Source organism: Octopus bimaculoides, chromosome 26 (genome assembly GCF_001194135.2).
Source record: "Octopus bimaculoides isolate UCB-OBI-ISO-001 chromosome 26, ASM119413v2, whole genome shotgun sequence".
NCBI classification, from domain to species: domain Eukaryota; kingdom Metazoa; phylum Mollusca; class Cephalopoda; order Octopoda; family Octopodidae; genus Octopus; species Octopus bimaculoides.
This window is the reverse complement of record NC_069006.1, coordinates 23,526,840-23,542,845: the sequence shown is the minus strand read 5'-3', so window position 1 is coordinate 23,542,845 and position 16,006 is coordinate 23,526,840. Positions and strand designations below refer to the sequence as shown.

Here is a 16,006-nt window from a genome sequence, read left to right as displayed (position 1 = left end):
AAATACGCGCTCCGCAAACGGAGGTGGAGGGGAGAGGACTTGGAACATTCACATCGTGAATGTTCCAAGTCGTCTCACCACAGCCCCCCCCACCATTTTTTTTTTTAATAGTGTAATAAGTGTACAATATGTAGTAAACGAATATGTAAAAAAAAAATACGTGCTCATGAACGGGGGTGGGAGAGAGGTCTCGGAAAATTCACATCATCAGACCTTGACCTTTAAACTCCAGTGTTTGACCCAAGCAAAATAAAAGAATTAAGAGTATTTGTTAGGCTATTGGATAGGGATAGCATAGCATGGCCTCACTTTAAACTGATTGGTGACACAGGCTACAAATTTGTGATCTGCTCAGTCGATTTAGATAGGACCCACAGACAGGGACCCAGTTACTGGAAGTTGAATGTGTCCTTACTAGCATAAAAAAGTCTACAGGGACCAGATTAGGGAACTCCAGTTAAGTGGCAGTTCTAGTTTGCCCTGAAGAAAATAGAATCAGTAGCATTCAGTGAAGAGTTAGCAATAGAAAGAAATAGATTGGAGGGGGAAGTGGTTAGCAAAGTAGAAGTGGCAGTTAGTAAAGGCATCACAACAGACATGTTTAGCAGCAGGAATGGCACTTGACCATTTCTTCAAGGTGAATCATGAAGGCTTTGTTGTCAGAGCTAAGGCCTGTGTACTCAGACATGAAGGAATTAAAACCATCCGATGGGCCTGGACAGTGGAGACATGGCAACAAAACCACAATCAGTCTTCGATGCACTGGGAAGGACGGGCACGTGCTACTGAGTTGTCTTAAAGCCTTTTGTTACCATATTTCTGTTGAGATGCTCTGTGTTTCTTTGAATTAATTTTGAATATAACAAAGAATTTAGTAAAATAACTTCGTTATCATTAAGCTAGTGTTAGGAACATAAACTGTGACCAAGGATTGGTGGAAGATTTTAATTCAGAACTTTTGAAAACAAAACACTTGTGTTACAGAGCCAGAGGCGGTTTCAGTCCGGTTGGTATCAAAAGGGTTAAGGTGGTGCTCCAGAATGGCTGCAATCAAATGATTGAAACTAGTAAAAGAATAAAAGAATGCCATCTATTTTTACGGTTTCACGCATCAGTAACTTTTCATATCATCATCATCATCATAATCATACCAATGATTTTTACAATTTCATGCGTCAGTGACTTTTTGTGTCCTTGTCATCATCATGATCATGTATATAGCAACTATTTTCACAGTTTCACGCATCAGTGCCTTTTTGTGTCTCCACAGTATTTCTTTAAGAATCACAAAAATCTGACAATGAAAAGATTTTAAAAATACTTTTTCCACCTTGATACAGGGTTGGTCCAGGAGCATCTGACACGCTCTACTAAACACTGCTCTTCACACCCTACTAAGCACTGTTTGTCACAATTCCACCTTGGTAAGGAACTACTCACCCCTTTAGACTATAAACTGGCCACCACCACCACCACCCTATTATCAAAGTAGAAGTTGTGTGTGTATATATGGCATGACTGTGGGGTAAGAAACTTGCTTCCAAACCACATGGTTCCAGGTTCAGTCCCACTGCATGGCACGTTGTGCCAGTGTCTCCTAGTCTCAGAGGTACCAAACCATTATTCTTTTATTCTTTTACTAGTTTCACTAATTTGACTGCAGCCATACTGGAGCACCGCCTTTAGTCAAACAAACTGACCCCAGGACTTATTCTTTGTAAGCCTAGTACTTATTCGATTGGTTCCGTTTTGCCGAACTGCTAAGTTACGGGGATATAAATACACCAACATCGGTTGTCAAGTGATGATGGGGGGACAAACACAGACACACAAACACACACATACATACATATGATATGCTTCTTTCTGATTCTGTCTACCAAATCCACTCACAAGGCTTTGGTTGGCCCGAGGCTATAGTAGAAGGCACTTGCCCAAGGTGCAATGCAGTGAGACTGAACCCGGAACCATGTGGTTGGGAAGCAAGCTTCTTATTTCTTTATTGGCCCGAGGCTTTATTGAAAAAGACACTTGCCCAAGGTGCCATGCAGTGGAACAGAACCTGGAACTATGTGGTTGAGAAGCAAACTTCTTACCACACAGCCATACCTGTGCCCAATATATGTATGCATGTAATAAAAATTACCATATAGAATTTGTCTGACCCAACATTCCATAGATAAAATCAGTCAGTGAAATGGAGAAAGTCTGAGAGAGAGAGAGAGAGGGGGGGGGGGGGAGAGGGAGAGAGAAAGAGGGAGGACTTACTTTTCTTTGTTTTTACCAATTCTATATTTGGCTCTGTTAATGTCACACACACTTACACACACACACATACATATTCATGTGTGTGTGTATACTGACATACAGACAGAGGCAGTCACTGACAAAAGAACCTTGTCATTTTCTTACAAGAAGTATTCAAGGAAATAATCGTTCCATAGAGAAAGCCATTGGATGTCTTATATATATATATATATATATATATATATAGACCCCACACATACAAATATATATATATATATATATATATATATATACATACAAACAAAAACAAACACACATATATGCATGTATATGAAAATATGCACACACATACATATATATATATATATGTACACATAAATACATATATATATATGTACATACATTCATACACACATATATATATAGAGAGAAAGAGGAATATTATAAGTTGTGAATTACAACACGAGTATGTGTGTGTATGTATATTTATATATGTGTGTGTGTATATATATATAAATATATATACATATATATATGTATGTGTGTGCATATGTATATATATATATATATATATATATATATGTATATAAAATTACATTTCGTACAACAAACAGAGTTTTTAGTTAGCTCCACCCCAAGCAAGAAATAAGTAAATAAATAATTAAAAACAAAAAATCAAAAACAAAACTCATGTTGCAGCTTTTATGATTTCATTGTAAACAAGTCGCAGAAGAGAGGGCGTTGCCAAACACAGCAAAAGGTCATTTCCTGTTCCAGGGAACTCCAGTGAAACATGTACAACCGCATAAGAAAGTGCACCTGCACATGTGTTTGCAAAACATCATAGATATCAGTTGTTGCGGTAGTGAATGCATGTGGCTTAATGGTTAGGGTGTTTAGGTCAGGACTGTAAGGCTGTGAGTTCCATCCCAGGCAGCACATTGTGCCGTTTATTTCTCCGTTGTTCCAGTCCTCTCGGCTGGCAAAAACGAGTTGTACCTGTGTGGAACCTTGCTTTAGCCCTACCTGAGATTCGAAACTGAATCTGTAAATTCTCCCTGGTCATACAACCTATTGTTCTGTCAGGGATAAACGCTGATCTATAAAGAAGTCCCAGACAAAGTGTGAACCACAGCAGCATTTGTATGAAGATCTTGTGAGTTTTGAGTGAGGTGAGATGGCACAAAATGATTGGGAATCAAGAGATCCTCAAACCCTAAACATAATCGCCTTGGGCCCTTGGGCTCATAGGGCCAGTTATCCAGAATCAAGATCTCGATACTTCCTCTGAATGGTACTCCAGTCCATTGCCAGGTTAGTAATTTATAGCTGAGTGGACATTGAGCAAACATTATCATTGTTTAACATCCACTTTCCATGCTGGTTTAGGTTGGATGGTTTGACATGGAGCGTGCCAGACTCTTAACTGTCTGTTGTGGCATGGCTTCTACAGCTGGATGACAAGTAAAAGACACTCAGTAAAGTGGTTGGCATTAGGAAGGGCATCTGGCCATAGAAACCATGCCAAAACAGACTGGAGCCTGGTGCAGCTCTCTAAGAGCGTCTTGCAGATTTTTACAGCCCCAGATATCGTGATCATTTGTAACATGAATTAAGGTTTAGCGTTCTCTCCCCAAGATCCCAAGTTCAGCCATACTTTGCTCCAGTTGGGTTGATATGTATCCTGTTGCTCCAGTAACAAAGGGTATGAAGCTGAAAGCGTTTCTCGGGTACTGGAATTGCAAATTCCTTATCAATGGTTCGTAGATGTTCTCTTGTATTTTTCTATCATGTATGTATATATGTATGTACAGTCATAGCCAAAAGTTTGGAACATAGGTCTGAAAATTAAAATTTTTATATTAAATGTCCAAAAACATACGTTGTATATATTTGAATCGAATTGTACTTGGGCATAACAATTTTAATTTTCAAAAAACTGCTCCAAACTTTTGGCCACGACTATGTATGTGTGTATGTATGTATACATACCCTAACCCTAGCCCTAATACATGTATTGTTTAATATATATGTGTGTGTGCATTCAGCCAGTCAGTTAACCAGACAGACAGAAAGGAGAGGAAGACAAAATGACAGACTCTAAAATAGTGAGGGGGGGGGCTTTTCAAAGCGAAGAAAGGAAGGAAGGTGTTGGCTGATGATGACGACGATGACGATGGTGATGACAAAGACGGCGTTGGCGGTGGTGAAAGCCACTTAGATAATCCATCACCACCATCTGGCCTCTCCACCTCTACTCGTCATCGCCACCACTAGCATATAAATATAGGCAATCTTTCGTTTCAAATATGTGTTGTATGAAACTTCTGCTAACGAAGCCTGGTTTTCTGTTCAGGAATCTCTTTCGATGAAGTTATGCTGTGATGTAGAAAGTTTTTGTCATGACATGAATATTTACTGTGTAAAGAAAATACTTTAGCTGTAGTAGTAGTAGTAGTGGTAGTAGTAGTAGTTGTAGTAGTAGTAGTAGTTGTAACAGTAATAGTAGTAGCAGCTGTGGTGGTGGTGGTAGTGGTGGTAGTAGTAGTTGTTTAGCCCAAAGTCAGTTTGTGTTCGAGCAGACCTTTGGTCAAACGAAGCGTTCCAGCTATGACCATCCACTCTACTATTTACTATCAATACTAATGTGGGCAGGAATACATTCATCCAAGAATCGCTTTTGTTTCATTTTAGCTTTTAAAGGCAGCGAGGTGTGATTCGATGGGGGATTTTGCCGTTATTTCTAGCAAATAAAGCATCTACGTAGAGCAAGGGATCTGGGAACTTTTACAACTAATTATATATTCATTTACGCCGACGTTACCTCCTCCTTGATTTGAAAGGAAGAAAATCATAGATTCTTTGAATTTAAAAAAAAAGAAGTCTATTGATTCTACTTATATGGAGATTAGGATTGTAAATATAAAAAGAATAAAACAAATGCGATAAGATAAATTAATATCCTCATTATGAAAGAAAAAGATTTTTCTAGAAACCTTTTCATTTCAGGTTTTGGAGAACTGATATTGTGGCAGTCCTGTAGAGGACGACGTTACTGTTGTTTTAACCCCAGGAAAACATCTTTTCCAGCTGGCTATCGACACAGTTTGTGTCCGTATAGCATTTGCAAGGGAGGTCATCGCTCCCATCTCTAGCCTTACTACGTTTCTGGCTGTTATTCGTCGTCAGTGTGAGACAACCACAAGCTAGTGACGAAAGCTCTCTCCACTTGCAAATGCTACATATTTTTTAAGCGACTCACACATCACTGAACTTGTATAGAGACAAAAACAACTTGTTTTAAATCTCTGAGCCAGAGATATACAGTAGAAGTACCGGATAGTAAGGTTTATATGCCAACAGAATGTGGCAGTCCTGTAAAGGACGATGTTACTGTTGTTTCAGCCCCAGAAAAACATCTTTTCCAGCTGGCTATCGACACAGTTTGTGTCCGTATAGCATTTGCAAGGGAGGACTTAATATTCCTTTAAAAATTCCGACTGGATGTGAATATAATTATAAAAGAAGAACAAGACATTTAAAAGAATGAAAGGCAAGGTCTACCTTCGGCAGAATTTGAACTCAGAACGTAAGGGTTTGTAATTTCAGTGATTCCCCGGAAAGGAAAGGCAGAGATTTGAACTGAGGACATAAAATTCCGACGCTAGTTCATTGATACTGAACTTCACCACCACTACTACAGATTGGCCAAGTCTCACGATTTTACTCATAATCTTTCGCTCTCACGTTTTTACAAGTAATTTCTCACGCTTTCTCCTATGAGAAAGTCCAAAAATAAAAAGAAAAGTTTTAGAACGTCTAAAGACTTATGACAGTCACAAGATGCATTTAAAAAAGGCTACTTCGCAGATCACTCTGCACGGGGAAGCGGTGGCGTCTACATTTCGCATCATCGTACCGTTGGGAAATTTTTATTACGTGCAACGGCCCGCGATTGCGGTGGATGAAGATTATGTGCTGGCAAGGAGTTTTAGGCCCCGAGCCTACTCTTTCGCGGTATAGAGGATAGAAATTGCTAGAATTACATTTCGTTCTACAGTGTCAACTGACACCGCATCCCAATTGCGCTTACACTAAAACCAATTCTTCTAGGGAAATTCGAGGGTGTCTTAACTACCTTTTCTAGCTTCAGATTCGAATTCTCACGACTTTTGGCAAATCAGCGCCACTATCAACAACACTACCACCAACACCTGAGCAGTTGTTTAAGAATCCAGGAGGAGGGGGTTTTTTTTACAGGAAAAAATATGCTTTGAAGATGATGTGGCTGCTATTTCTAACAGATGGACACTACCACATTCAGGCTCCCCTCACCGGTAGATGAAGCGATTTGTTTTTGCCGCTTATAGCCCCAGGCAAGCCGCCATCACGTAGACATGATCAAAGACGTTCCAGCCTTGACCATCATGTCTTTTTCTAAAATTTACGATAACGTTGTCTGTGTAATATTTTGTTGTTTATCTTGAAGACAGTAGAATGTGGCTGGGAGCGATTTGGCTGCTATTTTTTTTTTAGCATATGGAGATTCCTATATATAGCTTTCGTTCGCCGGCTCGAATTAGTTATTGTTTAAGCCCTATGGCAGCTCCGATAGAGCGAACCTATGATCGGTGGTAAAATTTGCTCGAGTCATAGTACTTTGGACTATATTAACTAACGTGTCGTTTTTCTTAAATGTTAGAGTGTGATTTGAGAGAGACATAACTGCTATTTTTAGTGGCCAAGAAGGGGGGGGGTCTTCCTTGTCAGCTTACTGTTCAATTCCGCATAAATCACTTCCGGTCTTGCTCAGCAGTTAATGGCAGAATTTTAAAAAGAAATAAAAAAAGAATGAGTGATGCGAAGATGATGACAGAATACGAAAGTTCTAGAAGTCGGAAGGAGAGGAAACGGAAAGTGGTAGAAATTTTAAACGAGGACTAGAGAGGGAGAAAGATTAAGTGAGAGGTACAGAGAAAGAGATAAGAACGTGTTAGAGATTATGAGTGAGAAAGAGAATGGTAGGAGTAAAGGGAGAAAGTATATGATAAATAAAGAGAGGTACAAAGAAGAGGAAAAGGTAGAGGGCTGAGAAGAAAGTGTGATAGATGAGGCAAAAGAGAGAGGGGGTGAAGAAATTGCTAGAAGCTCCCTATATTACAAAAGGGGCGAGAAGACAAAAGAATAAATTGAGAGAACGAGGAAATGAATGAAAGAAAAGAGGATGTAAATAGGAAATGAAAGTTCGAGGAAAGGGCAGAGATGTGAGATATACAAGAAAGATAAGGAAGGTAAAGAGAGGAGGAAGAGAACACAGAAAGGAAGGAAAGAAAAGAAATAAGATGTGAGAGAGGAGGACAAGTGGGGAAGGAGAAAGAGTGTAAGTAAAGAGAGAGTGAGAGGAGAGATGGTGTAATGAAAGAAGAGGGGAGCGAGGAAGAGAACACAGAATGGAAGGAAGGGAAGAAGAAAATGTGTGAAAAGAGGAAGAGAGAGTGGAGAAGTGAGGAAAGAGAGTGAGAGAGAGAGAGAACAAGGAAGAGAACACAGAACGGAATAAAGAGAAAGTGAGGGAGGAGAGATTAAAGAACGAATAAGATAAAAGTGAGGGAGGAGAGAATAAGGAGAAGACGGAGGAGAGTGAGGGAAGAAAAGCTATAAATACAAGTGTGAGGGAAGAGAAATAGAATAGAGTGGGAGGTATGCTAAGCAGAGTGATATGGTGGAGGCCTCAAGTCTAGTTGGAAGACGCGCAGACGTTTAATGACTGACTCTCATATATATATATATATATATATATATATATATATATATAGATAGATAGATAGATATAGATATAGATATCTCAATCACATAACATAGAGCATCCATACTTCCGTTTGTACAGCTTCCTGCTTCTCTAGAGATCAACAGCAGACCAATGAGCCATTGGCATCACTACCTTTTTTTCCTAATAGATCCAGGGGAGAGGCACTGCTACAACATGCTAGAAATAGCAACTAGGTTCCCTCAAATCATGACTATGCCTTTTATCTTGTATTTATTTCGGTCTTTACTCTGCAGCCATGCTAGGACAAATCGACCCCCAGTACTTGTTTTAAAAGCCTGGAATATATACTATATCGGCATCTCTTTTTTGTCTGAATCGCTAAGTTACGGTTACATAAACAAACCAAAACGGGTTGTCAAGGATTTGGTAGAAGACAAAAGTTCACACACACACACACACATAAATATATACATGTACATACGATGGGCTGCTTTCTGGTTTTGTCAACCAAATCTACTCGCAACGTTTCAGTTGGCTCAGAGCTATAATTAAAGACACTTGCCCAAGGTGCCACGCAGTGGGACCGAATCCAAAACCATGTCATTGGGAAACAAACGTTTTACACCACACAGTCACGCTTTCAGAGCTTTCTCAGCTGTTCGCATTGGTAACACATTTATAGAAATTTTGCGGCACATTGAGATTTATTGGTAATTAAATGTTATATATCAGGTGTCATTAGTCACATCTCAGATATATTTCACAAGTTTTGAAAACTGATCACATTCGAAGTAAAATGTAACAACGACCTCAAGTACAAACGGAGGGGACCAACCACATAAGAACGACATGCTAGAATTTAAAGTATGGTGTTTTGTCGTTTATAAAATTTACTATAAATCGAAAATTAAGACGGTTTAATTAGTCCAAGTAACCACAGGTTTTCTCATTGGCTCTTTAAAGTTGTATTCTTTATACGTGTGGAAGTGGCACTACCAAATGTCTACATTCTAAGATGGGCATACCTACTCAGTTGCGTTCACTACCAAATTTATTTCTTTCAGAAAAATTGATATTTTTTAACGAAATTTTCTGCAAATACTTTTCAGGTGGTGAAGAATACTATTATATCGGAATATTTAATGTGGAAAACAAAGTGGAAAAAAGCGTGTGTGTGTGCTCTCTTGTTGGCACATAAGAAATAGTACAATCCCACTCATTAGTTAAAAATGCTTTCAGTCATTCGACTATGAAATTTTGTCGCTACGCCATCCAACTAACTAACCACCCATGATCGGTTATAAACATCTGAGAGTTCTATTTTTCCAGTTTGCATCGCCATATTCTAGAGAGGCCCTAAGCGAACAGGTTTTGGGGTCTTATGATACGCTGTAAAGCTCTGCGTTTTTATGAACGTGAAACCCAGGGTAATCCCATAAACTGGCCCTAAAAAACTTATATATTAAAGTACAAGTGAGGATATATAAACCTCAGAGGGATAGAAATATCCAAGATTAGACTGGTTGAGGTTATATATATAAAGAGAGAGAGAGAGATTTGTCAAGTCTTTATTGTATATAGTTCAGCTTGGCACTGTATTGATTGTGGAGTTTTATGTTTCAACATTCGGCTGCAGTTCTGTACTATTAAATCACTTGAAGAGCAATTAACAGCTTATTAAGATAGAGAGAGTGAAAGGTTGAGTATAAGTTAGAGAAGATGACTAAAGGAAGCGAGTATTAGAGGGGGGGGATGAAAGTACACAACGTCGAACGGGAAGGAGGGCAATTTTGTTTTTTTCATATTTTTTAAATGACTATCGTTTTTAGTTCATGGTTGTTGGTCGTTTCACTTTATGTTTATTGAAGATAAAGGCATGAGCACCTCACAATCTCGTTCACTTTTAATTAAAATTTCTTTTCAAGCAAACAATGTACTTTAAAGTTGTTCTTATTCCTGGGCATATTTGGAAATATTTCTTCCCAGAATCTTAATTTCTGGTTGAAATACAAAATACAAAAAAAGACAAAAATAAAGGGAAAATTTTTAAAATCTTTTTTTTTCATTTTCGACCCTTAACATGATAAATTACAGTCTTCATTTGTACAAATCTCTACTCTCTATGTTTGTAACAATAACGCCAGATAAACTCTTGTGAGTTGGAAAAGAGATTTTCTGACGTTCAACTTCTTGTCCCTTTCATTTTGTTCGTATGTGACGTTGCATCGTTTGAGATCTACGAAATGGAGACTAAGTTCACTGTGTAAACAATTTGGCACTTTCTTTTTCATTATGTTGGCCGCCATTATGTGTACATACTATGAAAGTTTGCTATACGAAATATATTTACTAAAAAAAGACGAAAAATCTACAAGACATTATTATGCTGAATTGAAAGAAATATAAACCAAGAAACAGACTCAGGTAGGTAACTCATCCATCACTGAGCGTAACAAACTAATCAGTGAATAAGGTGGTAATTGTTTTAAATATATACAACTATAGAAGTATCTAATATAATATCCGGTAATCTTCCAGTTACGAGAGGTAAAAGAAATAAATAAAAATATTCAAGGGAAATAACTGAACGACTTACCAGTATTATCCGTACTACTTTTTCTCTAAAACAGCATGCAACGGAATTTTTTTTATAAAAGTTTAAAATGTTTTTTTCTTTTTCCAAAACGGAAAATAAGATGTGCAGCCGGTCTTCCACGAGGCATTTTCGATTTCTCATAAGAAACTGACATTCAATCACGTGATTTATTTATAAACACGGTGGTGCATCAGCATGGCCGCAGCTCTAAGCTGAAACTATATAAAAAAAAAAGTAGTACGGATAATACTGGTAAGACGTTCAGTTATTTCCCTTGTATTTTTACTTTTTTAACCTCTCGAAACTGGAAGATTACCATAATATCCTTTCTGCTAACGAGCGCAAGTCCTGAAATTGTAGTGGAAGAGGTTAGTGGATTACATCGACTCCAGTGCTCAACTGGTACTTAATTCATTGACCTCGAAAGGATGTAAGGCAAAGTTAACCTCTGCGGAATTTGAATTCAGAACGTAAAGACGAACGAAACACCGATGCTGGTATGTGTGTGTGTTTACGTCCCCGTAACTTAGCGGTTCGGCAAAAAGAGACCGATTGAATAAGTCCTGGGGTCGATTTGCTCGACTAAAGGCGGTGCTCCAGCATGGCCGCAGTCAAATGACTGAAACAAATAAAAGAGTAAGCATTTTGCCTGGTATGGATAACGATTCTGTCAGGCCGCCATCTTAGCATGTTAAATATTTCACCCATTGACTGCGAAATTAAATTTCATAGTTATTCCAGAAATGATGCTAAATATCTACAAATAAATAGAACTGATATTTTCTGCAGGTCACGTTGCCTTGATAAACTTGACATATCTCAACAGAAAAATGTTTCAAATATTATTATATTCCTCAACAAAAGAACAATTGGGATATTAATCTGCTTTCAGTTAAAGATAATGAAATTTGGAGTGGATATATCTGGTTTCCGCAGTAAAAGGGTTAATAATAAACATGGGTGTTTTTGCAACTTTGAAACTCGAAAGAAGATAAAAAGAATGGTTGTGATATTATAAAGCATAAGGCCTCATGCCTATCCTACAAAATGTTCACCACCTTCTCCCATGTGTGACAGCTTGGTGGATACAACCAGAGACTGTGGTTTATGATATAATGTGTATTAGTAATTCAACTGGTGATTCACCCTCATTTAATGTCTACTTTTTCCAAGCTTTGCATGGGTCATATACATTTTGTTGAGACAGATTTTTCCGTGGCTGGATGCTTTTCCTGTCACTTACTTTCACCTGTTTTCACGGTTGGCAAACTGGAAGAGTGTGGTCCAGCCACAGAAAACACTGCTCCAACATACATTCATCTGACCTCCATTGGACCATGGAGAAGTAAACGGAAAAGTACAACGACATCGACGATGATGATGATACGAACATTATCCAGTCTTTCCTTTGATTTGGATGGAGAAGACTTTTTGCTGCCGACAATGTATAAATGCTCCAATGTCAAACCTTCCTAATCTACTTAGCTGCAAAACAATAGTAACAGGAATTAAGTAACAACTAGCAAGGGCAACAATGATGTTGAGTTTTGTCACTTAAGATTTCCACACAAAGGGATGAATAATGTCAAGTGAAAGGATGAAAGTGGAATGACTTGAGAGACTATTTCAGAAGATGTGTTTGACAAGGGATGGGGGTTGGCTTCTCAGGTTGTGCGTACGTGCAAATGTGCATATGTCTTTTTGCTTGTGTGCATGTGTGAATGTATATCTTTGTCTTACCCATGCGTGTATGGTAAAATGGACATTAAAGTGATGTATCTGTGTGTGAGTGTATATAATGTATGTACATACACACACATATATACACATGTACATATACATGCATACACACACACATAAATATACAGATATATATATATATATATATATATATATATATATATATATATATATATATATACATATAAATTTACAGAGATACACATATATATATATATACATACATATATATATATATATACACACACACACAAGCATATATATATATGTATATATGATATCCTGGAAGTACTTAAAATTAAAGGAGTAAAATTTCTGTCAAATAATTAAACCCCAAGTGGTAAACCAGTTTCTGCCAAGATCTCAACAACTAGGACAGATATATATATATATACTTAACATACTCGACAAGGATTATTGAAAAAACAGCTTAATGGGATTGTATTCATAACAATCTGGAACCCGGACACGGATTAGAAAACCACCACCATCTCAAAACAACAAAGAAAATCTCATTCTTTCCATTGTCTGCTTTAAAATTCTTTTTAAATATTGACTAAATTGTTTTCATATTTCCTTGTTGTTTTATAAGCACAGGCATAGGTGTGGCTGTGTGGTAAGAAACTTGCTTCCCAATCACATGGTTCTAAGTTCAATCCCACTGCGTGGCACCATGGGCAAGTGTTTTCAACGATAAGCTTCAGGCTAGCCAAAGACTTGTGTGTGGATTTGGTAGATGGAAACTGAAAGAAGCCCATCATCATAAAGGAAAACTCAGCAACATTTAGCTGGCATCAGGCACTGAACTAAATGTAATTTGCAAGTAAAACCTGTTTTTATCCATCATCGAGTGGCTGTGTGGTAAGTAGCTAGCTTACCAACCACATGGTCCCGGGTTCAGTCCCACTGCGTGGCATCTTGGGCAAGTGTCTTCTACTATAGCCTAAAGCCGACCAAAGCCTTGTGAGTGGATTTGGTAGACGGAAACTGAAAGAAGCCCGTCGTATATATGTATATATATATGTATGTGTGTGTGTATGTTTGTATGTGTGTGTTTGTCCCCCCCTATCATCGCTTGACAACCGACGATGCTGGTGTGTTTATGTCCCCGTAACTTAGCGGTTCGGCAAAAGAGATCGACAGAATAAGTACTAGGCTTCTAAAGAATAAGTCCTGGGGTCGATTTGCTCGACTAAAGGCGGTGCTCCAGCATGGCCACAGTCAAAAGACTGAAACAAGTAAAAGAGTAAAAGAGTATATGTAAATATATATAAGGCTTCTTTCAGTTTCTGTTTATCTGTCAGAAATTAGCGGGCGGCTTTATACTGTGTTGCTAACAAGCTCTGTTATATTATAGGACAGTTTACTTCAATGAGGCAGGATGTATGAATTCCATAGAGACGTACAAGCAGGAAGAAGTTAATGGCCCGGTGGTGTAGGGGGTTGTCTTATATTCAAACATTGCAAAAAAGGAAACATGTTAGGAGAGAAGGAGAGAGAGAGAGAATCTAAAGAACAAAAAAAACCAACAACAAGGAAGAAAAAAAAAACATTGCAGTTTTAATATGGGTTAAATATATACACACAGACATATATTTGCCTTTGTATGTATGTGCAAAAACACACACACAAAGGTGCAACACTGAGCTTCTGGGGACTGACAGTTTGGAACCTCTTATAATTTGCATGTATATATATATATATAGGTTCCATATATATATATATATATGACCAACTTGAAAAGGAAAGGAGTATGAAACTACATGATGGGTTTCTGGGTTTCCCAGGCAGGCATTAAATGCTTGATTTGAAAGCTGTCCTTGGATGTGAGGTCCTTTCTGTTTCAAATTTGTGTTCACAATGTCTAATTACTGCATACGTAAAAATCCTAACAGTTTGTTCCTAATTTCTGTCCTGACGTTCACTGTTGGTTTAAACCTGTGTCACCTGCTTGGTGACATAAAACAATATTCCTGTGACCTGTCGACAACTTCTTTAATTGGTGGTCTTTCATAGAGAAATGGAACAACAAGGTCAACAGTCAACAACCTGGCACAGATTCTGTGTGATGGTCCAATCTTTTATTGTATTCCCATGCATTTGGGGAGGGGAGGGGAGGAGGGAAAACTGGGATGAGGGTTAAATCGTGAGGAGAGGTTGAAGGACTTGGGATGGTAAATGACTGAAAGATGAAGGAAGCCATCACATAACAATATCTCCTTGCCAGTAGCAGATGTTTCACTAACAATAACAGTCAATAACAAAGACACAGCTTCTATTAATTACGCTGACACACAGACAGACTCCAGTCAGTTAACCAGGAATGTTCATTGTCTCCGTTGCAATCAAAACCCAAAGACAGAGAGGAGAAAGCGTCTTGTAGGACTTTAGGCCAGGGCTTTTTGTTTCTCTGGTGTCTGTTCTAGACTTTGGATGCTGGGGTTGACTCTGTTGTAGTCCAGTTGTAAACCTTCGGCAGCAGGGCCCAGGAGAAGGGGCTTTTGTTGCAGTGAAGTCTTCATTAATTGTCTCAGGCATTCTCTGGAAGCCATCTCTTCAGCAATTGTGACTGTCTCTCCAGGAGCTGCAGAACAAGAAAAGAAAACATGAGAAAGAGAGAAAGAAAAGGAAAAAAACCCACTGGGTTTGATTTGTCTGACTAAAAACACTTCAAGGCAGTGCTCCAGCATGGCCACAGTCCAATGACTGAAACAAATAGAAAATTACCACTGCTCTCACCATCACCACTACCACCAACCACTGCTGTAGTGTCAAAGATGAACTACAGTAGCCCCACCCCCCGCTTTCCACTCAACTCGTTATTTTACACTGGAGTTTAATCTCTTGTGACCCAACCATTGTGTTCTTACAGCCCTCATTGTTTTAACATCTAGTCTTTGTTAGTGGCACCAGGCAACCTGGGTTTTGATGAACCTGGCTTGCTCTTTTGTCTTTTGTGGGTGTGTACTTGTTTATAACCTCTGCGTATGTATATATATATATCCCATAAAACATCAACAGTGTTAACCTTTGTTTTCTAATACAGCGTGAGGAGAGAGTGAGGGGGAGGTCATAACTGTAATTGTAGCTGTTTGACCTTTGAGCACTTGACTAATCAAATATAACCTGTTAGATTCCAGTGAACGAGGAAAAGAACTTGTAACTCGTTTTACTTGGATATGGGAACGGGGAAAGCAAAACTGTCCATCAGACAAAAACCTGAAGAGAAATGCATGCATGGAAGAGAGACTGACTTCCAGGGATGCTACAGGGTGAAACACCACTTTCATATGCCAAAAAAACTATTGATAGGGGCTGTGTTTGTGTGTGTATGTGTTTATATGTGGTACCCCAGTTTGATCACAGCATGTGGTGACTAGTATGAAGATGCAGCTACCTTAAGCTAGGCAGACTTAAAAGAAAACGTGAAATACAGTAACCCCTTGCCATATCGCGGTTCACCTATCACAGTTTATTATTTAAGCTTACGTCGATTCCTCTGTAGTGTTGTTTTGCATTTATAATAGAATAAATATATACAAATTATAAAAAAAAATATACTGCACAGTACTGTTTCTACTTCATGGATTTTTATCTATTGCGGGGTGATTTTGGAAGGTAACACCCACGATGGTTGAGGGACTACTATATAT

General features: G+C 38.4%; 1 protein-coding gene across 1 annotated transcript in view; it reads right to left on the bottom strand.

Annotated features, from left to right (window-relative positions):
* Positions 1-13,893: 13,893 nt before the first annotated feature.
* LOC106871979 (39S ribosomal protein L44, mitochondrial) overlaps positions 13,894-16,006 on the bottom strand; it is a 17,427-nt gene continuing 15,314 nt past the window's right edge. Inside the window, exon 10 of the mRNA XM_014918771.2 lies at positions 13,894-14,937. Within this exon, the coding sequence (XP_014774257.2) occupies positions 14,741-14,937 (197 nt within the window). The 3' untranslated portion in view covers positions 13,894-14,740. The remainder of the gene's footprint in view (positions 14,938-16,006) is intronic.